Here is a 25,730-nt window from a genome sequence, read left to right as displayed (position 1 = left end):
GACTTTGACTTGGCCATTCTAACACCTGGATATGTTTATTTTTGAACCATTCCATTGTAGATTTTGCTTTATGTTTTGGATCATTGTCTTGTTGGAAGACAAATCTCTGTCCCAGTCTCAGGTCTTTTGCAGACTCCATCAGGTTTTCTTCCAGAATGGTCCTGTATTTGGCTCCATCCATCTTCCCATCAATTTTAACCATCTTCCCTGTCCCTGCTGAAGAAAAGCAGGCCCAAACCATGATGCTGCCACCACCATGTTTGACAGTGGGGATGGTGTGTTCAGCTGTGTTGCTTTTACGCCAAACATAACATTTTGCATTGTTGCCAAAAAGTTCAATTTTGGTTTCATCTGACCAGAGCACCTTCTTCCACATGTTTGGTGTGTCTCCCAGGTGGCTTGTGGCAAACTTTAAACAACACTTTTTATGGATATCTTTAAGAAATGACTTTCTTCTTGCCACTCTTCCATAAAGGCCAGATTTGTGCAATATACGACTGATTGTTGTCCTATGGACAGAGTCTCCCACCTCAGCTGTAGATCTCTGCAGTTCGTCCAGAGTGATCATGGGCCTCTTGGCTGCATCTCTGATCAGTCTTCTCCTTGTATGAGCTGAAAGTTTAGAGGGACGGCCAGGTCTTGGTAGATTTGCAGTGGTCTGATACTCCTTCCATTTCAATATTATCGCTTGCACAATATTGAAGGTGGTAGGTATAGCATCAAAAGCCTCAAAAGATACTCAAAAATAAATAAACAAGAACAAAAACAGAATTCCACAAGAGAGTCCACCGGGATCAACAAGAGTTCACAGAATACTAGGGCTAGAAAACTAAGGGTTTAAATACAATCAGGGGAAACGAGGCACAGGTGCAAATAATAATGGGGATCAAGGGAAAACAAAAGGTCAAAAAGCACAATGGGGGCATCTAGTGACCAAAAACCGGAACAACCCTGGCCAAATCCTGACAATCTCCTGTGCACCAGATCTTTAACTGGGTACAGTTTGGATGTGGAGTGAGGTAGGGGGGGAGCAGGTGTAACCTGTGGGTGTAATGTGGTTGTAACCTGTCTGACAGGGCTAACAATGGCATGCAGGGCTTGCATGCTGCCCATGACAATCTGTATCAGGTTATGCTGCTGCCATGAAAACCAACTGATTTGATTTCAAACATCTGTAGAATGTGTGTGTGTGTGTGTGTGTGTGTGTGTGTGCGTGTGTGTGTGTGTGTGTGTGTGTGTGTGTGTGTGTGTGTGTGTGTGTGTGTGTGTGTGTGTGTGTGTGTGTGTGTGTGTGTGTGTGTGTGTGTGTCAGTGGCATAGCGCAGTTCGAGCAAGACACCCAAACCAAAATAATAATAATTTGGCCACACCTTATTTGGATAGTCCCAAATAGACGATCTACAGATGGTCATACTATCAAAAACCTACTGTATATGTTGGTAAGCAAATGCTTGCTAAGGTTACAGTTAGGGTTAGGTTTAGAATAAGGTTTAGGCTAAGCGTTAGGGTTAGGTTTAGAATAAGGTTTAGACTAAGCGTTAGGGTTAGGTTTAGAATAAGGTTTAGACTAAGCGTTAGGGTTAGGTTTAGAATAAGGTTTAGACTAAGCGTTAGGGTTAGGTTTAGAATAAGGTTTAGGCTAAGCGTTAGGGTTAGGGTTATGGCTAGGGTTAAGGTAAGGGTTACGTAAAGGTTAAGGTTAAGGTTAGGGGATAGTTAGTTGAAATGCTGTTGAAAGTTATTGTGGGTGGCAGGTAGCTTAGTGGTTGGTCCAGGAACTGAAAGATTGCTGGTTCAAATCCTTGAGCCTACTAGGAAACAAATCTGCTGAGGTGCCCTTGAGTATTGACTAAAACGAAATTGAACATTTACAAACCATCTACTTGGGATTATCCAAATAAAGTATGAAACAAACCTTTTTCTTTTTGCCATGAGGCAGAAAGAAAAATGTGCAGTTTTATAGCTAATCTCTTGCTATTTTACAAATGTTGCCATGAGGCTGAGAGAAAATATTACTGTTTTGGAGCTAATTTCCTTGTATTCTACACATTTTTCCATGAGGCTGAGATAAAAACGTGCAGTCTTAAAGCTAATTTCCTGTAATTCTACACATTTTTCCATGAGGCTGAGATAAAAACGTGCAGTCTTAAAGCTAATTTCCTGTAATTCCCTGCCCAAAAAGTCATGGTTTATGAGATGTTCATATGTTATCTGGGGGTCCACGCTCCGAGGGCACCCCAATCCAAAGGCTTGTGGGACCCCGCCACACCCCGCAGGGGTGTAATTTTGTTATTCAAAGATTTGGAGAGTCTAATAATGGTTCAAATATAATATGAACATTAAACATTGATGAAGAGTTACAGATGCACAGCAAAGCCAGTAAAAACAGGTAAGTAGGGACATCTGCTGGGAAAAAGCTTTAAGCACAAACATTGGCCAGAGAGGAACTTGAGGCTGCAAAAGGATCACTGGGGAAAGGGTGATTTAGATGTTTTCCTTACTTACCTTGAGATACTTTGAATTACTTCTATTTAATGTCCAAAAACAAATGTTTAGTCATATCTGCAGCACATTGGAGTAGTAAGTAGTCATATAGATATGAATATTCCTATGCAGATTATTATAATGGGCAAAATTTTGAGACGTCATGCATAAATATGTGTAGTATGAACTCTTCAAAAACTAGTTTAATTTTCAATTAAATGTAAACAGAAAAATAGTTGGGAGTTCTCTAAACTGTACCACACTGACATACACTATACAGTGCCTTCGGAAAGTATTCAGACCCCTTGAGTACTGCAGAGATGGTTGTCCTTCTCCCCCATTGCTCAGTTTGGCCGGCGGCCAGCTCTAGGAAGAGTCTTGGTGGTTCCAAACTTCTTCCATTTAAGAATGATGGAGGCCACTGTGTTCTTGGGGACCTTCAATGCTGCAGACATTTTTTGGTACCCTTCCCCAGATCTGTGCCTCGACATAATCCTGTCTCCGAGCTCTGCAGCAAATTCCTTCGACCTCATGGCTTGGTTTTTGCTCTGACATGCACTGTCAACTGTGGGACCTTATATAGACAGGTCCCACAGTTGCTGCTGCTAAGCTTTCCAGTAATGCAATAAAAACAAGCATTGCAGAATAAAAGTGCTAAAAATCGCCCACGTTAACATAATGTAGCTTAAGAAACAAGGTTCATGAAGTCAATAATTTGCTAATAGCAGATAATTCATATTCTGACTATATCTGAAACTCACTTAGAAAATACCTTTGATTCTAGGGCACTGCATCACAGTGCTAGCTGTGCCACCAGAGACTCTGGGTTCGCGCCCACGCTCTGTCCCAACCGGCTGCGACCGGCAGGTCCATGGGGCGACGCACAATTGGCCCAGCGTCGTCCGGGTTAGGGAGGGTTTGGCAGGTAGGAATATCCTTGTCTCCTAGTGCACTAGCGACTCCTGTGGCGGGCCGGGCGCAGTGCGCGCTAACCAGGTCGCCAGGTGCACAGTGTTTCCTCCGACACATTGGTGCAGCTGGCTTCTTTACTTGCTAGAACGCAACAAAGTTATTTTGAACTCGGTGACAAACCACAGCTAAGGCATGTACAGGCACTAGAACTAGGGGCAGCTTCTGCACTCGATGCAGGGATAACTTTGGAGGAAATTAACACAGCGATAGCACAATGTCCAAACAGCAAGGCCCCTGGGCCCGATGGATATGTAATAGAATTCTATAAGAAGAACTGCGCCAGTCTATCTTCACTTATGTTGCGAATGTTTAAACAATCCAAAGAAAATGCCAAACTCCCGCAAACACTGTATGAGGCTACAATAGCACTGATCTTGAAAAAAGATAGAGATTCCATGGAGATGTCGTCTTATCGCCCCGTGTCGTTACTCCCCATAGGAAACAAGGTGCTGACAAAGATATTGGCAAACCGATTGAAAACATATATTTCTGACATCATACACCCTGACCAGACAGGTTTTATCCCGGGCCGACATATACACTACAATTTGAGACGTCTTTTCCACGTAATGTATCACGATCATAAGGTTGAGGCAGTGGTAATAGCTCTTGATGCAGAGAAGGCGTTTGATCGGATTGAGTGGAAGTATATGATGTCGGTTCTGGAGCACTTCGGTTCGGAAAGGAATTTATTAATTGGATAAGAATTATTTATGCACACCCAATGGCGTCCGTGGTAACCAATCAAGAAATGTCGCAGTCATTCCGCTTGTTTAAGGGGTGCCGACAGGGGTGCCCTATTTCGCCTGCTCTCTTCGCTATAGCCATGGAACCCCTTGCTACTCGCATTCGGGCATGTGCCGATATAGCTTCTGTTAAAATAAAGGACACACAACACAAAAATTCCCTATATGCAGACGATGTTCTTTTGTTTTTGTCCAAGCCTAAAACTATTCCACCCTTACTTAATTTGATAAACACATTTGGCTCCTTCTCTGGCTACAAGATAAACTGGCAAAAAAGTGAGTTGATGCCAATATGGCATCTGGCCTGGCAATATGGCCTGTGGATATGCAATTTCTGCAATCTACCCCGTTTAGAACAGTGATGGACAAGTTCACAAGCCTTGGCATTGTAGTGACAAGAGACCTTGATCAGCTATTGAAAGCGAATTGGGACATGAAAATATATCAGCTTAAACAAAATATAGATTTTTGGAAAACTCTGCCTATCTCCTTGGTTGGTCATATAAACGCTATTAAAATGGTTGTCCTACCCAGGTTTCTTTACCTCTTCCAATGTCTACCCAATTTCATACCACAAAGCTATTTTAAGAAACTGGATTCAATAGTAACTCCATTTTTATGGGATACCAAGGCAGCCAGAATTTCAAAGAAGCATTTATGCAAGTACAAAATAAAGGGGGGCTTTGGCTTTCCTCACTTTAAACTGTATTATTGGGCTGCTAATCTGAACATTGTGTCTTTCTGGAGGGAAAGTTTACCTGCGATGAGACAGAAGGATATGTCTGCATGGCTTTTGATTGAGCAGGCCTCCTGTCAACGGTCCTCACTCCCTGCACTTGTTAATAGCCCATCATATGTGAAAAAATCCACTTATGACTCTAACCCAGTCATTTGTCATACGCTTAGGATCTGGAAACAGATTAGGTATTTTCTTAACATACCCACTGTATACATTGACAGCCCGATTTGCCTGAATCATGCTTTCCACCCCGCATTGGATAATGTGGTGTTTTCACAGTGGAGGGAGAAGGGGCTCACAACAATTGGTAATCTATACATAGACGGTCAGTTAGCTTAATTTCAACAATTACAGGGAAAGTTCAACATGCCAACAACACATTTTTTCAGATACCTCCAAATCAAGAATTTCGTAAGGACACATATCCCACAGTATGGCATGAAGCCAAATAGTCCTACATTAGATAACTTGATCCTTGTCATACCCCATTCAAAAGGGTCAGTCTCTAGACTGTATGATGTGCTACAGGCCCACATAGAGGTATCCACAGACACCATTAAAAGGGCTTGGGAACAAGAACTTGGGTCAGAAATCTCAGATGAGGACTGGGTAGAAGCTCTCGGGAATATAAACCACAGTTCAGTGAATGCCAGACACAACCTTGTACAGTTTAAGGTGATACACATGTTACATTACTCAAAAGTAAAACTGCATAAAATATTCCCGGACACCTCACCACTGTGAGAGGTGCAAGCAGGATGAGGGGACGTTGACCCACTTATTCTGGACATGTCCTAAGTTACATGTTTACTGGGCTCTCATTTTTGATTACTTATCTAGAGCCTTTGATAGAGTTCTAGCCCCAGACCCATTGACCGCTCTCTTTGGTACAGTTGATGGGAATAACCACGAAGGGAAAGCTGTCTCTCTTTGTACTCTATTAGCCAAAAGGCTCATATTGCAATTTTGGAAACTGGAGACTGTACCTACCTTTGAAATGTGGTTACGGGATTTAGGGAACGTAATACATATGGAAAAGATTCGATACAATACCTCCAATAGAAGTCCAATGTTTTACAAAATATGGCAGCCGATACTGGATAAATGGTCTAGTCCCACTTCATAACTGGGTTGACGATTTGCTGCTACTCTGTGCTGTACTCCACTCAATATTTATTTTTGGCTTAACTACACTGCTTGTAATGACTATATGCTGTCTTCTTATACATGTACCACCTAATAGGATTTTGTTTTATTTTGTGTATGTGTGAGTTAAGTTTTGTCCTCTAAATTGGCCATCCCATTCAACAGTACAATGAATGTCATTGTTAGTATTGCTGTCTTTTTTATTTGATTTTTTATTGTAAAATAATAAACATATTATTAACATTTTTTAAAAGAAGCAGTGCGGCTTGGTTGGGTTGGCTTTCGACCTTTGGACGCATGGCTTTCGACCTTTGTCTCTCCCGAGCCAGTACGGGAGTTGCAGCGATGAGACAAGATAGTAACTACTAACAATTGGATACCATGAAATTGGGGAGAAAAGGGGGTAATTTTTTTTTTTTTTAAATACCTTTGATGATAGTGGTAGCAATACAAGGTTATAACATTTATAGAAATTCCAATGTTGGAGATGTTGCTGTTTATATTCAGAACCCCATTCCTGTAAAGATTAGAGAGGATCTCATGTTAAATATTGTTGAAGTAATATGCTTCATCTGCCTCACCTAAAGCCCATTCTGGTGGGAAGCTGCTATAGACCACCAAGTGCTAATAGTCAGTATCTGGATAACATGTGTTGGGGAATAATCAGAATTGGTTGGTAACATAGGTAAGATGTTTTAGTGTTCATCATATGTTTGTAAGTTACTTCTCATCAAAATGTTATTTTTGTATAATACTGTGGCGGGGTTGCAGTATCTGTTCTATGTCAAGACTAAGTTGTTTGGGCCGGAGAGAGGGGAGAGGTCAAGCGTGTATCTCTTGGCTCCACAATGTCTGTGTGCCAGTCAGTGTGTCTCTGTGATCTTGTCAAGATAGGATGGATTTGATATATGCCTGTTGATATGGAGGATTGGTTTATGGTTCTGAGTTTGAGAAAGGAGACAAAGCTGAACGATGAGTTATGCCGATGCTGTCTTATCCTGTGTGTGTTTTTGCTATAAAGGATCTCAGTTGAAATGTGGATTGGACTCTCAGAGAATTCATTGATAGACACTGAATTGATCTGAGAGTCACAGGGTTGTGATAGAGCTCATATAATTAAAAATGGACTTTGTGATAACTAACTCTGACGTGTGTGTGGTTTGCTCTCATGATTTGGTAAATAGAGGAAATTTCCACGACACGTGTGAAATGCTTGATAATGTATGTGATATCAAAGAGGTATATTTTCTGGGTGATTTAAATATTGACTGGCTTTCATCAAGCTGCCCACTTAAGAAAAAGCTTCAAACTGTAACCAGTGCATTATCAGTCAACCAACCAGGGTAGTTACCAACAGCACAGTAATTAAAAAATGTATTGATCATATCTTTACTAATGCTGCAGAAATTTGCTTCAAATAAAATAAGATACAATTTTATTGGTCACATACATATGACTAGCAGATGTTATTGCAAGTGTAGCGAAAGGCTTATTCTTCTAGATCTGACAGCGCAGCAGTATCTAACAGGTAATATCTAACACTTCCACAACAAAACCTAATACACACCATCTAGTAAAGGAATGGGATGAGAATATACAGTGCCTTGCGAAAGTATTCGGCCCCCTTGAACTTTGCGACCTTTTGCCACATTTCAGGCTTCAAACATAAAGATATAAAACTGTATTTTTTTGTGAAGAATCAACAACAAGTGGGACACAATCATGAAGTGGAACGACATTTATTGGATATTTCAAACTTTTTTAACAAATCAAAAACTGAAAAATTGGGCGTGCAAAATTATTCAGCCCCTTTACTTTCAGTGCAGCAAAATCTCTCCAGAAGTTCAGTGAGGATCTCTGAATGATCCAATGTTGACCTAAATGACTAATGATGATAAATACAATCCACCTGTGTGTAATCAAGTCTCCGTATAAATGCACCTGCATTGTGATAGTCTCAGAGGTCCGTTAAAAGCGCAGAGAGCATCATGAAGAACAAGGAACACACCAGGCAGGTCCGAGATACTGTTGTGAAGAAGTTTAAAGCCGGATTTGGATACAAAAAGATTTCCCAAGCTTTAAACATCCCAAGGAGCACTGTGCAAGCGATAATATTGAAATGGAAGGAGTATCAGACCACTGCAAATCTACCAAGACCTGGCCGTCCCTCTAAACTTTCAGCTCATACAAGGAGAAGACTGATCAGAGATGCAGCCAAGAGGCCCATGATCACTCTGGATGAACTGCAGAGATCTACAGCTGAGGTGGGAGACTCTGTCCATAGGACAACAATCAGTCGTATATTGCACAAATCTGGCCTTTATGGAAGAGTGGCAAGAAGAAAGCCATTTCTTAAAGATATCCATAAAAAGTGTTGTTTAAAGTTTGCCACAAGCCACCTGGGAGACACACCAAACATGTGGAAAAAGGTGCTCTGGTCAGATGAAACCAAAATTGAACTTTTTTGCAACAATGCAAAATGTTATGTTTGGCGTAAAAGCAACACAGCTGAACACACCATCCCCACTGTCAAACATGGTGGTGGCAGCATCATGGTTTGGGCCTGCTTTTCTTCAGCAGGGACAGGGAAGATGGTTAAAATTGATGGGAGGATGGATGGAGCCAAATACAGGACCATTCTGGAAGAATGATGGAGTCTGCAAAAGACCTGAGACTGGGACGGAGATTTGTCTTCCAACAAGACAATGATCCAAAACATAAAGCAAAATCTACAGTGGAATGGTTCAAAAATAAACATATCCAGGTGTTAGAATGGCCAAGTCAAAGTCCAGACCTGAATCCAATCGAGAATCTGTGGAAAGAACTGAAAACTGCTGTTCACAAATGCTCTCCATCCAACCTCACTGAGCTCGAGCTGTTTTGCAAGGAGGAATGGGAAAAAATGTCAGTCTCTCGATGTGCAAAACTGATAGAGACATACCCCAAGCGACTTACAGCTGTAATCGCAGCAAAAGGTGGCGCTACAAAGTATTATCTTAAGGTGGCTGAATAATTTTGCACGCCCAATTTTTCAGTTTTTGATTTGTTAAATAAGTTTGAAATATCCAATAAATGTCGTTCCACTTCATGATTGTGTCCCACTTGTTGTTGATTCTTCACAAAAAAATACAGTTTTATATCTTTATGTTTGAAGCCTGAAATGTGGCAAAAGGTCGCAAAGTTCAAGGGGGCCGAATACTTTCGCAAGGCACTGTAGAAGTATAAAATATATAGATGAGCAGTGACAGAGCGGCTAAGATGCAATAGATGGATACAGTACACACATATGAGATGAATAACACGAGATACGTAAACATTCTTAAAGTGACATTAAAGTGACTAGTGTTCCATTTATGAAAGCAGTCTCCGGATCCATTGGATGTAATGAGCACAATATAGTAGCCATATCTAGGAAAACCAAAGATCCAAATGCTGGGCCTAATATACTGTAGAAGAGGTCATACAATAAGTTTTGTTGTGATTCCTATGTTGTTGATTTAAAGAATATGTATTGGTCCGTGGTGTGTAAAGAGGAGCAAACAGACACTGCACTTGACACATGTCATGGTCATCATATGGAGGAGCCCCAGGCGCAGCGTGGTAAGCGTACACACTTCTTTAATCAAAGAAAGAATACTGAACAAACTATACAAAACGAACCGTGAAGCTAATATGCGTAGTGCAGACAGGCAACTAAACATAGACCAAGAACCCACAAAATACCCAAGGAATGTGGCTACCTAAATATGGTTCCCAATCAGAGACAACGATAAACAGCTGCCTCTGAGAACCAATCTTGGCAACCATAGACATATAAACACCTAGACTTACAAAAATCCCTGGACATACAAAAACATAAACAAACACCCTTGTCACACCCTGACCTAACCAAATGAGAAAACAAAGATAACTAAGGTCAGGGCATGACAGTACTCCCCCAAAGGTGCGGACTCCCGGCCGCAAACCTAACCTTATATGGGAGGGTCTGGGTGGGCATCTAACCTCGGTGGCGGCTCTGGTTCTGGACGCCGCCCCCCTTCTTTATACTGATCCCTCCGCCTTTGCAGCACTGACCCGTGGATCGTAGCCTGAGGCTCTGGACTGTGGATCATCGCCGGGGGCCCCGGGCTGGGGACCATCACTGCGTGAATCATCGCCGGAGGCTCCGGACTGGGGATCGTCGCCGGAGACCCCGGACTGTGGCCCGTCGCCGGAGGTTCCGGACTGGGTACTGTCGCCGGACGCTCTTGACTGGGTACTGTCGCCGGACGCTCTGGACTGGGTACCGTCGCCGGACGCTCTGGACTGGGTACCGTCGCCGGACGCTCTGGACTGGGTACCGTCGCCGGACGCTCTGGACTGGGTACCGTCGCCGGACGCTCTGGACTGGGTACCGTCGCCGGACGCTCTGGACTGGGTACCGTCGCCGGACGCTCTGGACTGGGTACCGTCGCCGGACGCTCTGGACTGGGTACCGTCGCCGGACGCTCTGGACTGGGTACCGTCGCCGGACGCTCTGGACTGGGTACCGTCGCCGGACGCTCTGGACTGGGTACCGTCGCCGGACGCTCTGGACTGGGTACCGTCGCCGGACGCTCTGGACTGGGTACCGTCGCCGGACGCTCTGGACTGGGTACCGTCTCCGGACGCTCTGGACTGGGTACCGTCGCCGGACGCTCTGGACTGGGTACCGTCTCCGGACGCTCTGTACTGGGTACTGTCTCCGGACGCTCTGGACTGGGTACCGTCGCCGGACGCTCTGGACTGGGTACTGTCGCCGGACGCTCTGGACTGGGTACTGTCTCTGGACGCTCTGGACTGGGTACTGTCTCCGGACGCTCTGGACTGGGTACTGTTGCCGGACGCTCTGGACTGGGTACTGTCGCCGGACGCTCTGGACTGGGTACTGTCGCCGGACGCTCTGGACTGGGTACTGTGACAGTGCGCAGAGCGGGCATAGGATATCCTGGTCCAAGGAGGTATACTGGAGACCAGGAGCGCTGAGCCGGCACCTTCCTTCCTAGCTGGATGCCCATTCTAGCCCGGCCAATGCGAGGAGCTGGAATAGAGCGCACCGGGCTATGAATGCGAACTGGAGACACCGATCGCATCTCTGCATAACACGGTGCCTGACCAGTCACACGCTCCCCACAGTAAGCACAAGGAATTGGCTCAGGTCTCCAACCTGACTTGTGTGTGTCCCCCAAAAAAATCTTGTGGCTGCCTCTCGGGCTTCCGTGCTAGCTGTGTCCCCTCGTATTGTCGCCGTTCCTCCTGTGCTATCTCCACCTGCTTCCATGGCAGGGTCTTGTCCCCTGCCATTACCTCCTCCCAGGTCCAGGATGTCCTCCACTCCTCTTTCTCCCGGGTCCAGGATGTCCACTCCTATTTAGCACGCTGCTTGGTCCTTTTTTGGTGGGTTCTTCTGTCACGGTCGTCATATGGAGGAGACCAAGGCGCAGCGTGATAAGCATACATACTTCTTTAATCAAAGAAAGAATACAGAACAAACTATACAAAACAACAAAACGAACCGTGACGCTAATATGCGTAGTGCAGACAGGCAACTAAACATAGACCAAGAACCGACAAAATACCCAAGGAATATGGCTACCTAAACATGGTTCCCAATCAGAGACAACAATAAACAGCTGCCTCTGATTGAGAACCAATCTAGGCAACCATAGACATATAAACACCTAGACTTACAAAAACCAATAGACAATACAAAAACTAAACAAATCACCCTCGTCACACCCTGACCTAACCAAATAATAAAGAAAACAAAGATAACTAAGGTCAGGCCGTCACAACACATCTATGACTGTAAAAACTGTTAAATCCCTGTGGATTGATGAGGAATTGAAAAATGGTATGGTTGAGAGAGATGAGGCAAAAGGAATGGCAAATAAGTCTGGCTGCACAACCGATTGGCAAATTGAGAAATCATGTGACTAAACTGAATAAAAAGAAGAAGAAACTACACTATGAAACAAAGATAAATGAAATAAAGAATGATAGTAAAAAGCTTTGGTGCACCTTAAATTACATTTTGTGGAAAAAAGAAAACTCATAATTCATTGAATCAGATGACTCATTCATCACAAAACCAACTAATATTGCCAACTACTTTTTAATGATTTTTTCATTGGCAATATTTTGCAAATTTAGCCATGACATGCCAGCAACAAACGCTGACACTACACATCCAAGTATATCTGACCAAATTATGAAAGAAAAGCATTGTGGTTTTGAATTCCGTAAAGTGAGTGTGGAAGAGGTGAAAAAATTGTTGTTGTCTATCAACAATGACAAGCCACCGAGGTCTGACAAATTGGATGGAAAATTACTGAGGATAATAGTGGACAATATTGCCACTCCTATTTGCCATATTTTCAATTTAAGCCTACTAGAATGTGTGTGCCCCCAGGCTTGGAGGGAAGCAAAAGTCATCCCGCTACCTAAGAAAAGCAAAGCCCCCTTTACTGGCTCAAATAGCCGACCAATCAGCCTGTTACCAACCCTTTGTAAACTTTTGGAAAAAAATATGTTTGATCAGATACAATGCAATTTCACAGTAAACAAATTGACAACAAACTGGAGGGTGTGGAGGCTGTTGTAGCACCCCGCTATCATCCAGAAGACGAGGTCAGTACAGGTGCATCAAAACAGGGGCCGAGAGACTGAAAAACAGCTTCTATCTCAAGGCCATCAGGTTGTTAAACAGCCACCACTAACATTGAGTGGCTGCTGCCAACATACTGACTCAACTCCAGCCACTTTAATAATGGAAATTGATGTAAAAATGTATCACTAGCCACTTTAAACAATGCCACTTAATATAATGTTTACATACCCTACAACACTCATCTCATATATATATGTATATACTGTACTCTATATCATCTACTGCATCTTGCCATCTTTATGTAATACATGTATCACTAGCCACTTTAAACTATGCCACTTTATGTTTATATACCCTACATTACTCATCTCATATGTATCTACTGCAACTTGCCTATGCCGTTCTGTACTATCACTCATTTATATATCTTTATGTACATATTCTTTATCCCTTTACACTTGTGTGTATAAGGTAGTAGTTGTGGAATTGTTAGGTGAGATTACTTGTTGGTTATTACTGCATTGTCAGAACTAGAAGCACAAGCATTTCGCTACACTCGCATTAACATCTGCTAACCATGTGTATGTGACAAATACATTTGGATTTGATTTGATTTGAACTTTTAGCATGCTTATAGGAAAGGACATTCAACAAGCACAGCACTTACACAAATGACTGCTGATTGGCAGAGAGATATTAATGATACAAATATTGTGGGGGATGTTTTTTTAGACTTCAGTGCGGCTTTTGACATTATGGATCATAATCTTCTGCTGGAAAAACGTATGTGTTATGGCTTTATTGTGTTATGGCTTTACCTGCTATATAGTGCTATATTGTGGATAAAGAGTTACCTGTCTAACGGAAAACAGAGGGTCCATACAGAAACGATTTGCCGAGATCAGTGTGGAAGAACTTGACTGGCCTGCACAGAGCCCTGACCTCAACCCCATCGAAAACGGTTGGGATGAATTGGAACAGCGACTGTGAGCCAGGCCTAATCGCCAACATCAGTGCCTGACCTCTTCAAATCAAATCAAATTTTATTTGTCACATGCGTCGAATACAACAGGTGTAGTAGACCTTACAGTGAAATGCTAACTTACAAGCCCTTAACCAACAATGCAGTTTTAAGATAAATACATGTTAAGTAAAAAATAATTAAAGTAATTAAAGAGCAGCAGAATGGAAGCAAGTCCCTGCAGCAATGTTCCAACATCTAGTGGAATGCCTTCCCAGAAGATTGGAGGCTGTTGTAGCAGCAAAGGGGTGACCAACTCCATATTAATGCCCATTATTTTTTTATGTTGTTTGAGATTTTCGACGAGCGGGTGTCCACATACTTTTGTTAATATAGTGTATATCATACACACACCACAAACTCCCTCTTTTCATTCATTCCTTCCTTTGATATTCTGCTCTGTTTCCTCATTCTGTGAATCAGGAACAAAACAGCTTTGTAATCTTCAATGATCATGGATATGCTATCTATCTTCATGGTGATGACTCGTGTCGTAGGAAAATGTGAAGGCCGGTAACTACACTGCTCAAAAAAATAAAGGGAACACTTAAACAACACAATGTAACTCCAAGTCAATCACACTTCTGTGAAATCAAACTGTCCACTTAGGAAGCAACATTGATTGACAATAAATTTCACATGCTGTTGTGCAAATGGAATAGACAACAGGTGGAAATTATAGGCAATTAGCAAGACACTCCCAATAAAGGGGTGGTTCTGCAGGTGGTGACCACAGATCACTTCTCAGTTCCTATGCTTCCTGGCTGATGTTTTGGTCACTTTTGAATGCTGGCGGTGCCTTCACTTTAGTGGTAGCATGAGACAGAGTCTACAACCCACACAAGTGGCTCAGGTAGTGCAGCTCATCCAGGATGGGACATCAATGCGAGCTGTGGCAAGAAGGTTTGCTGTGTCTGTCAGAGTAGTGTCCAGAGCATGGAGGCGCTACCAGGAGACAGGCCAGTAGATCAGGAGACGTGGAGGAGGCCGTAGGAGGGCAACAACCCAACAGCAGGACCGCTACCTCTGCCTTTGTGGACGGAGGAGCACTGCCAGAGCCCTGCAAAATGACCTCCAGCAGGCCACAAATGTGCATGTGTCTGCTCAAACGGTCAGAAACAGACTCCATGAGGGTGGTATGAGGGCCCGACGTCCACAGGTGGGGGTTGTGCTTACAGCCCAACACCGTGCAGGACGTTTGGCATTTGCCAGAGAACACCAAGATTGGCAAATTCGCCACTGGTGCCCTGTGCTCTTCACAGATGAAAGCAGGTTCACACTGAGCACGTGGCATAGTCTGGAGACGCCGTGGAGAATGTTCTGCTGCCTGCAACATCCTCCAGCATGACGGGTTTGGCGGTGGGTCAGTCATGGTGTGGGGTGGCATTTCTTTGGGGGGCCGCACAGCCCTCCATGTGCTCGCCAGAGGTAGCCTGACTGCCATTCGGTACCGAGATGAGATCCTCAGACCCCTTGTGAGACCATATGCTGGTGCGGTTGGCCCTGGGTTCCTCCTAATGCAAGACAATGCTAGACCTCATGTGGCTGGAGTGTGTCAGCAGTTCCTGCAAGAGGAAGGCATTGATGCTATGGACTGGCCCGCCCATTCCCCAGACCTGAATCCAATTGAGCCATCATGTGGAATCCAATTGAGCCATCATCATGTCTCGCTCCATCCACCAACGCCACATTGCACCACAGACTGTCCAGGAGTTGGCGGATGCTTTAGTCCAGGTCTGGGAGGAGATCCCTCAGGAGACCATCCGCCACCTCATCAGGAGCATGCCCAGGCGTTGTAGGGAGGTCATACAGGCATGTGGAGGCCACACACACTACTGAGCCTCATTTTGACTTGTTTAAAGGACATTATATCAAAGTTGGATCAGCCTGTAGTGTGGTTTTCCACTTTAATTTTGAGTGTCCCTCCAAATCCAGGCCTCCATGGGTTGATAAATTTGATTTCCATTGATAATTTTTGTGTGATTTTGTTGTCAGCACATTCAACTATGTAAAGAAAGTATTTATTAAGAATATTTCTTTCATTCAGATCTATGATGTGTTATTTTAGTGTTCCCTTTATTTTTTTGAGCAGTGTATTTTAATCAACAGTTTAAGACTTGAATAATAGGGTTTGTGAGTCTACAATTGAGCTTGATTCTAACTTTGGAAAAAAGTGTTCCCTTTGAGAAAGAAAAAGTTATCTAAATTATCAAGAGGAAGCTATGTCTCAACAATTTTTTTTTTTTACCCTAATTTAACTAGGCAAGTCAGTTAAGAACAAATTCTTATTTTCAATGACAGCCTAGGAACAGTGGGTTAACTGCCTTGTTCAGGGGCAGAACAACAGCTTTCGTACCCTGCTGAAACGAAGGTCAAATACTTAATCTAAATCTAACAAACCCTAACTTTCATAACCTTAAGATCAGCAATGCCACATATTCAGACAGCGGACAGTATGTTTGTGCCTTACAGGTGCTTAAGAATAGAAAAGGGCCCTGGAAGGTAATAACTAATGTCACAGTCACTGTGAATGGAGAATTCAACAAACACCCCAACAGGAATGACACAGCCCTGTTATATACTCCAGGTGAGTCACAGTATATTGTTATTACAAATACATGAAATGATCATGAATAATACCTAATTGATCTTCATTCTGAATGCTTTGTGTTTTATTAAAAGGGGATCCTTACATACCACTGTATGCAGTGGGAACCTTGTTCTTCTCCTGCCTGTTTGTTACTGTCATTGTCATGATGAAAAATACCAAGATTTCGCAAGGTGAGTAAAACCCACATACTGTATGTTCTATCATCAGGTATGTATTTTAAAAAAAATATATATATATATATATCATGTTATTGACATGGGCGTTCTTGGTACTTAATCATTGCCATATCAATTGGATTATCAATAGGCGATAGTGTATACTAAACATGATTAAGCAAATCAAAAATTGTCGTAAATAGACATAACTGAATGGACCAGACGGTGCTTGAGGTATCAAGAGTATGATATAGCACTTTCTGGGGCCCTCCCTACCCTCCGTTGTAGTTCAAAAGCCCTTAAATTGATTTTTTTCTCCATTTTTTTTTATCTAAAATATGAACAGGAGTCAGTTACAGCTGGTCCCAGATCTGTGCTTGGGGGTGCAACAGACCGATGCTCCTCCCCTGTCTGTCTCCTCCCCTGTCTGTCTCCTCCCCTGTCTGTCTCCTCCCGAATGGAAACATGGCCGTTGTGTCCATAGCAAAAAGGATAGCAAAGCCTTGGATATAATGCTGCTAGCTAAATACGAATGTTATCACTGCTGTATGCCAGCAGGGTTTACGTTGTGGAGTTCATCTCCAGTAAATTAGTGAATGAACTCACGGTCTGCAGCTAGGCGTTCGCAAAGTTCTGCGAATGGAATGCTTGCTAGTTAGCTAAAGCTAGCTAGGTTGTTTGACGACGTAAAAGTTGCTTGCTAGCAGCCAATTACAATGCTAGCTGGCTACCAGTAACTTGCTCGCGAGGAGGACAACCAGAGCTCGCCAGCACAGCACAGCAGCTGTGTTGACACGAAACGGAAAGAGATACCCAGCAAGCTATCCCTGCCTGATCCATATGGGGAAATCTATCTCAAAAAATTGACTGTATTGTTGACTACTTCACATTTTCAGCAGTTTATTTTTTTAGCTGTTATTGTTCTAGCCAAGGGACAAGTTAGTTAATTAACGTTTGACATTCTTTTCTCACTGTAATCTTGGAAGTATCCATTAATCATCTTTAGTTATTGGACTCAAGCTATTAATAATGTTTTCTGTGAAGCCCTTGAAACTAACCTTTAAATCCTACCACCTTACTTGACTAGCAAAGTTACCCTGTCCTCGGTATACTTACAGTTACTTGCTATTACTGAGTAGTTAGCTAGCTAGGATTACTTGTTCAATTCACTAGCTATATGTTGTGCATAATTTAGTTAGTTTGTTAGTCTATAATAAGCTATCTCTGTTTTATATTTCATGCAGACCGATCTGAAAAAAACTCCACAGCCACCTATCAAGAAGTTAGAGGCCAAGTTACTTCCAGGTGAGTTTACAGTTCCCTCTGCCACAGCTAGCTTGTTGTTTCTGACTTTTCTATTTGTAACTATCAACTATGTTATGAGTACATAGAGAATACATACATTTAACCACCCATCAAAATATCCCACTCCTGAAAAATAACCAGTAAAGGCTGACCTCATCCAGCTATAGTCTTTCTTTTCATGCTAAGGTAGAAGATGACTGATATTTCAATGACCAGCCAGTGAAAACTCCCATATCTCTTCAACTAAATGTAATTTCTTGTTTTGAATGTGTTCTCTGTCAGTGCACCTCACTTGTGGTTTTCCCCACAGGCATTTGGCATCCCATATTGTCGCATCATTAGGCTATGGTAATCTCATCCAACTGAATGTCCATTTTCTCTGTGCTGTCTCAAGTCACCATGACAATGCAGTGCCTGCCTGGTCCCCTTTTCATCACTGCAACTAACTGTGCATAATTTAGCCTTAGTTAACAATGGGCTAGTTCAGATATGCCACCTTATTTTGCAGTCAAATTCCAGCTCAGAGAGGATGTGAGTTGGTTAATGACTGTCTTAAGGAGGTTACAATAAGAGATTCACAGAGCACCAGTAACTGAAAACTATTTCTTGCCTTTCGTGTGTTTTTCTTGGCAACTTTGAATTTGTAATGCGTGGCAGGGCCTCAGGTTTGTTTACTTTTTTCCATTAAGTTGGCAGTGTTTGTGTGTGAGCTAAACTGACACCCAACCTTTCCATATTACTTTTTGCTCCAATGTATTAAGATAAACAAGGAGACATTTAAAAGAATGTAAATAATGAAAAGTCTATTTGTGTCTATCTACCACTCATCACTCTGTGTACAGGGAGGGGCCATGACCCTCCACTCAATTCATGTTGCCCCCCCATAAACTATTGTTGCAAAAAAGCCGACAACATTCTTCAGCATTTCGGTTTGTTCATGGCTGTTATGGACGCGGAAGCTCACTGATATAATGGAGCAAGATTGAGAAACACTTGACCATATAACCTTGAAGTGTCATTAGGCCTATATCTGTGTCTGAGGACAAGTTGTGAGTCAGAGGTTGTGCTGTGGGATGAATTTCCCTTTGAGGTGTTCACTCCTTATAATTAAGTAACAGAGGATGGACCTTCCTTCATTCTAAAGTAGATGCGCCTTGCCTGGTTTTATTTACGCTGCTGAAATGATAACAAAACCTCCCTCTTGCACTTTATGGCTATTTTCTCTGCTTTGCAGGGCTTTACACTGACTTAAATTGGAAAATGTTTGCATACACAAATACAGTTAGGAACACAATGACTAGTATTTAATGTAATAAAACTAGAATCCTTAATTTTTTTTTACATTGCACTGCAATATTTAGGCACATATGTGAGTAAAACTGTCACACTGTAGCCCTGCTTTGGTATGTATAGTTTTACCCTTATCTATGTACGCTGATTATTTTAAGACAATGGTATGTTTTATAGAGGGATACCGGTTTTTCCTTGGCTGGAGGTTTATCTATTGTTATTGCTGGGTTCTATCAGTGTGTTTCAATGAATGCTGGCAGTGAAAGTAAACATGACGTGCTCACGCAGTGCAACCTGGCCAGCTCTTTACAAAATATGATAGTCACCTCCTCTCCCTCAACCTGACTACGAACAGTTTAGCCTATGAATCTCAGGTTTGATTTTACACTATGGTCTATGTTCTGATCTTTAGGTCATGGCTCTGTGAGGGTGGCCCTGAATGGAGAGACTTTGGCTTTATTTGTGGGCCTCCCAGCTCCTCGGTAGTGTTGCTATGTGACTTGAATGTGACCCATTCAAAGGGGTCTCTGATTGAATGATCCATTCAAGTGCACACCAACCTGACGAGAGAGAGGACCATAGTGGGGCTAACTCAACAACTCATCTCAACTGTCCTCCTCTCTTCTGTCTTCCCCTCTCTCTCTCTGTTCAGCTGTCCTCCTCCCTTAATTTCAGTAGCTCTCTGTTTATCTCTCTGTCCTCATCAGGTTCTCTCTTCATCCCTGGCTGGATCCTTTGCTGGCTACCCACCTCTAATTAGTGAACTTTCTGGTTGGGTTTCTCCCTCTTTTCGTTGAATGTTTTTATTTTTCTCCTTCTCTTGGCCTAGTTCTCTCACCCCCCACACTCTCTCTCTCGCTCTCTCTCTCTCTCTCTCTCTCTCTCTCTCTCTGTGATCTGTGTTTCTGGAGTGTGTGTGGGGGTCCAAACATAGACGACCAACATTGATTGTTTTGTTTAGGCTCCTCGCTGACACACTGTCACCTTTATGACACATGTTCATCTGAACTGTAGGCATCTGTAATGATAGTTAGACAGGTACTGTAATAGATGTCCCGCTGTTGTTTTCTCAGTAGGAGAATGTGAGCTGAGGCCTCTTCTGAGGCGGTGGAAAAATGTGCCTTGTAGTGGTGTTTGCATGAGGCAAAGCTAACGGTCTACTCCCAAGCACATTCTCACCTCTCTGGCCCACATACTCCTACTGTCCTCAGTCTCTGTTCACCACTTAGTTTGTCAGCACATGAGTTCCGCTCCGTTAATCACACAAGCTAGGCTAATATGGGCAAAATCATGAGTTTCCCAAAAATGACGTGTCCTGTCGCTATCCATCAGCAATGTAATGGTGTTACTGGCGCACTGTACTCTACTATTGTACAGGTGGAATGCTGACGCATATCTGTCCCTTTAACTGCCATCTTTGTGTTGTGACTGAGGCATTTCTCCCTAGTCTCGTGTGACTCAGAGGATTGTGATAATCACTGTATACAGATACCATTTTGGGTCTCTGAGCTTGTTTCCCTCGCCACCAGATGTCCAAACTGTGATCTGGTCTGCTAGGTGCTGTACACAAACACAGGTGGCCTGCTTTGAAAGCTACAAAACCCCAGGAAGCAAAGCCAGGTTGTGGTTAGTTTTGTCAGTTGGCAGGTGTGATCACATGAGTAGCCCTATTTGATTTAGGGTTTTGTGGACTTAGTCAAAAAGGAGAACCTCATCCTAGGAAGTGTTTGTTTCCTCCAGTATGATTACATGATATACATGTTTTTGACATGCCAATCACACACAGGATATGCCTTGTGATTGTTCTGAATCTGTGTTACCTCTGGTCACATGATAGACCTTGGCCAACTGACATTTATCTGAATAGGCACTGAAAGTAGCCAACTCTGTGATAAACAGAGAGTGCAATGATGTAAGCGGTTGATGACATGACCACAGTACTGTTTGTTAGATGTTGTGGTAACCCAGGTTACTTACTGGCAGAGTTGCAGTCCAGTGGGGGTTAAAGGCTGCAGTCCAGGCAGTACTGTACTTTTGTGTCAGACCTGTCAGCATTCTGCCTCCACAAAAGAGTTGTTAACTCATCAAGCCAGCAGATTATTAGACCCAGCTTTGGAAGTAAATACAGGGGTGATTGTGGGCGGTTGCTGACTGGTCCTACAATTACAAGAGCAACAACCTATTTCTTCAATCTCTTTCTCTGTTCCTTGTCTGATCTTAATCCATGCTGTGAAACATGACAGTAGAACTCCACCCTACTATACCCACTCCTCATCTTCAATAAGACTCACAGGCCATAAAGTCTTATTGTTACATTCTTGTGCCAACGTTAAACAACTTGTGATGCAGTGGCATGGGTGATAAAATGTAGCTTGTTAACAATGTTTAACATGAAATACAGGCAAGAACAAATAGGCCCAGCCTCGGGCGTAATTCATAAGTAACATGTTCACATTTGTTTATTCGTCATCTACAAGGAGTAGCCTTCACAGTGCAAGATCCACCTGCAAGTCAGCATTTCATTGCACCGTGTATTCCATGTCTATATACAGTTGAAGTCAGAAGTTTACATTCACCTTAGCCAAATACATTTAAACTCAGTTTTTCACAATTCCTGACATTTAATCCTAGTAAAAATTCCCTGTCTTAGGCCAGTTAGGATCACCACTTTATTTTAAGAATGTGAAACGTCAGAATAATAGTAGAGAGAATGATTTATTTCATCACATTCCCAGTGGGTCAGAAGTTTACATGCACTCAATTAGTATTTGGTAGCATTGCCATTAAATAGTTTAACTTGGGTCAAACGTTTCTGGTTGCCTTCCACAAGCTTTCCACAATAAGTTTGGTGAATTTTGGCCCTTTCCTCCTGACAGAGCTGGTGTAACTGAGTCAGGTTTGTAGGCCTCCTTGCTTGCACACGCTTTTTCAGTTCTGCCCACACATTTTGTATAGGATTGAGGTCAGGGCTTTGTGATGGTCACACCAATACCTTTACTTTGTTGTTCTTAAGCCATTTTGCCACAACTTTGGAAGTATGCTTGGGGTCATTGTACATTTGGAAGACCCATTTGCGACGAAGCTTTAACTTCCTGACTGATATCTTGAGATGTTGCTTCAATATATCCACATAATTTTCCACCTCATGATGCCATCTATTTTGTGAAGTGCACCTGTCCCTCCTGCAGCAAAGCACCCCCACAACATGATGCTTCCACCCCCGTGCTTCACTGTTGGGATGGTGTTCTTCGGCTTGCAAGCCTCCCCCCTTTTCCTCCAAACATAACGATGGTCATTATGGCCAAACAGTTCTATTTTTGTTTCGTCAGACCATATGACATTTCTCCAAAAAGTACAGTCTTTTTCCCCGTGTGCAGTTGCAAACCGTAGTCTGGCTTTTTTCATGGCGGTTTTGGAGCAGTGGCTTCTACCTTGCTGAGCGGCCTTTCAGGTTGTGTCGATATCGGACTCGTTTTACTATGGATATAGATACTTTTTTGCCTGTTTCATCCAGCATCTTCACAAGGTCTTTTGCTGTTGTTCTGGGATTGATTTGCACCTTTCACACTAGTACGTTCATCTCTAGGAGACAGAACGCGTCTCCTTCCTTAGCGGTATGACGGCTGCGTGGTCCCATGGTGTTTATACTTGCATACTATTGTTTGTACAGATGAACGTGGTACCTTCAGGTGTTTGGAAATTGTTCCCAAGGATGAACCAGACTTGTGGAGGTCTATAATTTTTTTTCTGAGGTCTTGGCTGACTTCTTTTGATTTTCCGATGTCAAGCAAAGAGGCACTGCATTTGAAAGTAGGCCTTTAAATACCTCCACAGGTACACCTCCAATTGTCTTAAATAATGTCAATTAGCCTATCAGAAGCTTCTAAAGCCATGACATAGTTTTCTGGAATTTTCCAAGCTTTTTAAAGGCACAGTCAACTTAGTGTATGTAAACTCCTGACCCACTGGAATTGTGAAACAGTGAATTATAAGTGAAATAATCTGTCTGTAAACAATTATTGGAAAAATGACTTGTGTCATGCACAAAGTAGATGTCCTAACCGGCTTGCCAAAAATGTAGTTTGTTAACCTTTCAACATCAACTGTATATCATCCATCGCCACAAACTCCCTCTGTTCATTCTTCCTTCCTGTGATATTCTGCTCTGTTTCCTCATTCTGTGAATCACAAACAAAACAGCTTTGTAATCTAAGTTCAATGATCATGGATATGCTATCTGTCTTCATGGTGATGACTCTCGTAGGAAAATGTCAAGGTCGGTAACTATTTTTATCAACAGTTTAAGACTTGAATAATAGGGTTTGTGAGTCTACAATCGAGGAGCTTGATTCTAACTTTGGAAATTGTTTTCTCTCTCAAAGGGAACACTTATCTAAATTATCAAGAGAAAGAGGAAGCTATATCCTTACAATGTGAAGAGAGAATTTGGCAACTTGATCTAAATGAAGACAATATGGTGGATTGCACTTTTAATTGCAGTCTTCATGACAATGAGAAGAAATGTGACCAAGATCCGAAGTGCAATAATACAGTATTTACATTAGAAAAAACTCCCTGCAAAAACAGTATCAAACAATGTTTAAATATGAAATTGGGGAAACACGTCACTGGATTCTTTGCATGTTTTCATACCTTTCCATCAAATAACCAACACTTATTCCCCTTTAAACCTTCAAAACATCAGGTGGAATCATTTATTGTGGCATTTGTTGAACCAGAGAGTAAGTTCACATTTCCTAACTTTCACAATTTCTAAATGATATACAACTCACATTACAGTATACTGTACAATATATTGTATATACATACATCTGTTTATGAAAATATTTAACATCAAATTATGTTCTGTTTCTGTAGTGGTGATATTCTACTCTGATGTGGAAACTAAAACGTCTGTTACCAAACAGCATGGAGAATCAGTCAACCTTGCATGTAATTTCACAGTAGCCAAAGATTACTCTCACCTTCCATTTTCATTGTATTGGATCAAAACCGTCAGTGGCAACAGTAGCACATGTCTTTATTCTTATTCTTTTGATAGTAATGGACAATTATATGACCACCATTGTCTCATTGATGAGGCCCTGCTGAAACGAAGGTCAAATACTTCATCTATTCCCCTAACAGTCCCTATCTTTCATAACCTTAAGATCAGCAATGCCACATATTCAGACAGCGGACAGTATGTTTGTGCCTTACAGGTGCTTAAGAATAGAAAAGGGCACTGGAAGGTAATAACTAATGTCACAGTCACTGTGAATGGAGAATTCAACAACCACCCCAATAGGAATGACACAGCCCTGTTATATACTCCTGGTGAGTCACAGTATACTGTTATTACTAATACATGAAATGATCATGAATAATACCTAATTGATCTTCATTCTGAATGCTTTGTGTTTTATTAAAAGGGGATCCTTACATACCACTGTATGTAGTGGGAGCCTTGTTCTTCTTCTGCCTGTTTGTTACTGTCATTGTCATGATGAAAAATACCAAGATTTCGCAAGGTGAGTAAAACCCACATACTGTATGTTCTATCATCAGGTATCTATTTAAAAAAAAAAATCATATGTTATTGACATGGGCTTTCTGTTTCTTTCTTCCTCCAGCAGAATCTCACACTCTGAGAATGAAAAGGTATTTCATTATTTTAAAATAACATTTCCGATAGCCATGAATTAATTACATGTTGCTCCTATATAATTTTATAATAATGAATACTTTATTTAATCATTGCAGAGAAGACGATGCAGAAGAGACAATTAACTCCGACTGTAAGTTAGCATATTATTTCCATAAAATGAATTTGCAACACTGACAGATTTTCAAACCCATCTAACCCCACTGCTTCCTCTTTCTGGGTTTAGGTTCCCCATATGCTGAGGGCAGAGGAGAGGATGGGGGGGCTCTACTCACTTCTGAAGCTGACTGAAGTGAGAGATCCTGCTGCTGTTGCTGTCGAGCCCTATTCTGTAGTCATGCTCAATACTGAGTATGAGGCCGTTGACCCCCAGGCCACTCAGACATCATCCACCTGCCACCTCAGGATTGGAGCGAAAGTATGAGTTACTAGCAGCCAATAGTTACTCATATGATGTAGAAAAGTGAGCTAAAGATAATGTTTTCATGATTGGTCTTTCATATTGGGTTTAGACAAGGATTTGGGCGGGGCTGCCAGGGGTTTGTTTGGGATGGCCGGTGGGAGGGGTTGAGTGTTGGTTAAAAAAAATGTGTGATTCTTATTGATTGTACAGGTTATGTGACTCAATAAAAAACTTGGCTCACAAAAATGAAGTTAAATTAAAGAGAAAATTAGAATTTACTTTCTTTTTTAATTGAATGTTTTTGTGTTCATTCATGCTCTAATGAACATTTCCACTAGATGGTGTTAGTGCTCAGTCCTACAGTTGTGCTTACTGTTTCTCTGATATTGTGTAATATGTGTGATTACCTAATTATTTTGTAACATTGAATAAACATTGCAGAAATAAAATGTACATGATTATTTTTGTAAATTTTTTTTTTTTGGGGGGGGGGGGCATGGTATTCAATCATTGCAATATCAATAGGCGATAGTGTAGACTAAACATGATTAATCATTGTCTTAAA

At 42.2% G+C, this 25,730-nt stretch overlaps 1 protein-coding gene and 1 long non-coding RNA gene across 8 annotated transcripts; both read left to right on the top strand.

Annotated features, from left to right (window-relative positions):
- The first annotated feature begins 16,043 nt into the window (after positions 1-16,043).
- LOC118965086 lies at positions 16,044-16,564 on the top strand. The gene is made up of 2 exons (XR_005052420.1): positions 16,044-16,323; positions 16,419-16,564. It is a non-coding gene; the product is annotated as an uncharacterized LOC118965086 (long non-coding RNA).
- Positions 16,565-16,946: 382 nt separating this feature from the next.
- LOC118964923 lies at positions 16,947-25,618 on the top strand. Of its 7 annotated transcripts, XR_005052220.1 has the most exons (8): positions 16,947-17,371; positions 17,747-17,807; positions 23,803-23,839; positions 23,976-24,434; positions 24,530-24,628; positions 24,731-24,758; positions 24,861-24,895; positions 24,989-25,618. XR_005052220.1 is itself a non-coding variant. In XM_036980789.1 (7 exons), exons 1-7 carry the CDS (start codon positions 23,316-23,318, stop codon positions 25,051-25,053), a joined length of 1,101 nt encoding a protein of 366 aa, XP_036836684.1. In that variant the 5' UTR covers positions 23,040-23,315; the 3' UTR covers positions 25,054-25,618. The 7 variants fall into 7 exon arrangements, 5 of the variants coding, with proteins under 5 accessions (XP_036836684.1, XP_036836686.1, XP_036836685.1 ...); XM_036980789.1 differs by lacking the exons at positions 16,947-17,371; positions 17,747-17,807 and adding an exon at positions 23,040-23,373 and having other exon boundaries at positions 23,480-23,839; positions 24,734-24,758; XR_005052221.1 differs by lacking the exons at positions 16,947-17,371; positions 17,747-17,807 and adding an exon at positions 23,041-23,373.
- Positions 25,619-25,730: the final 112 nt, after the last annotated feature.

This window comes from Oncorhynchus mykiss, chromosome 6, assembly GCF_013265735.2.
Source record: "Oncorhynchus mykiss isolate Arlee chromosome 6, USDA_OmykA_1.1, whole genome shotgun sequence".
Classification (NCBI taxonomy): Eukaryota; Metazoa; Chordata; class Actinopteri; order Salmoniformes; family Salmonidae; genus Oncorhynchus; species Oncorhynchus mykiss.
Note: the sequence above shows the minus strand (reverse complement) of the source record. Positions and strands in the feature narration are given on the sequence as shown.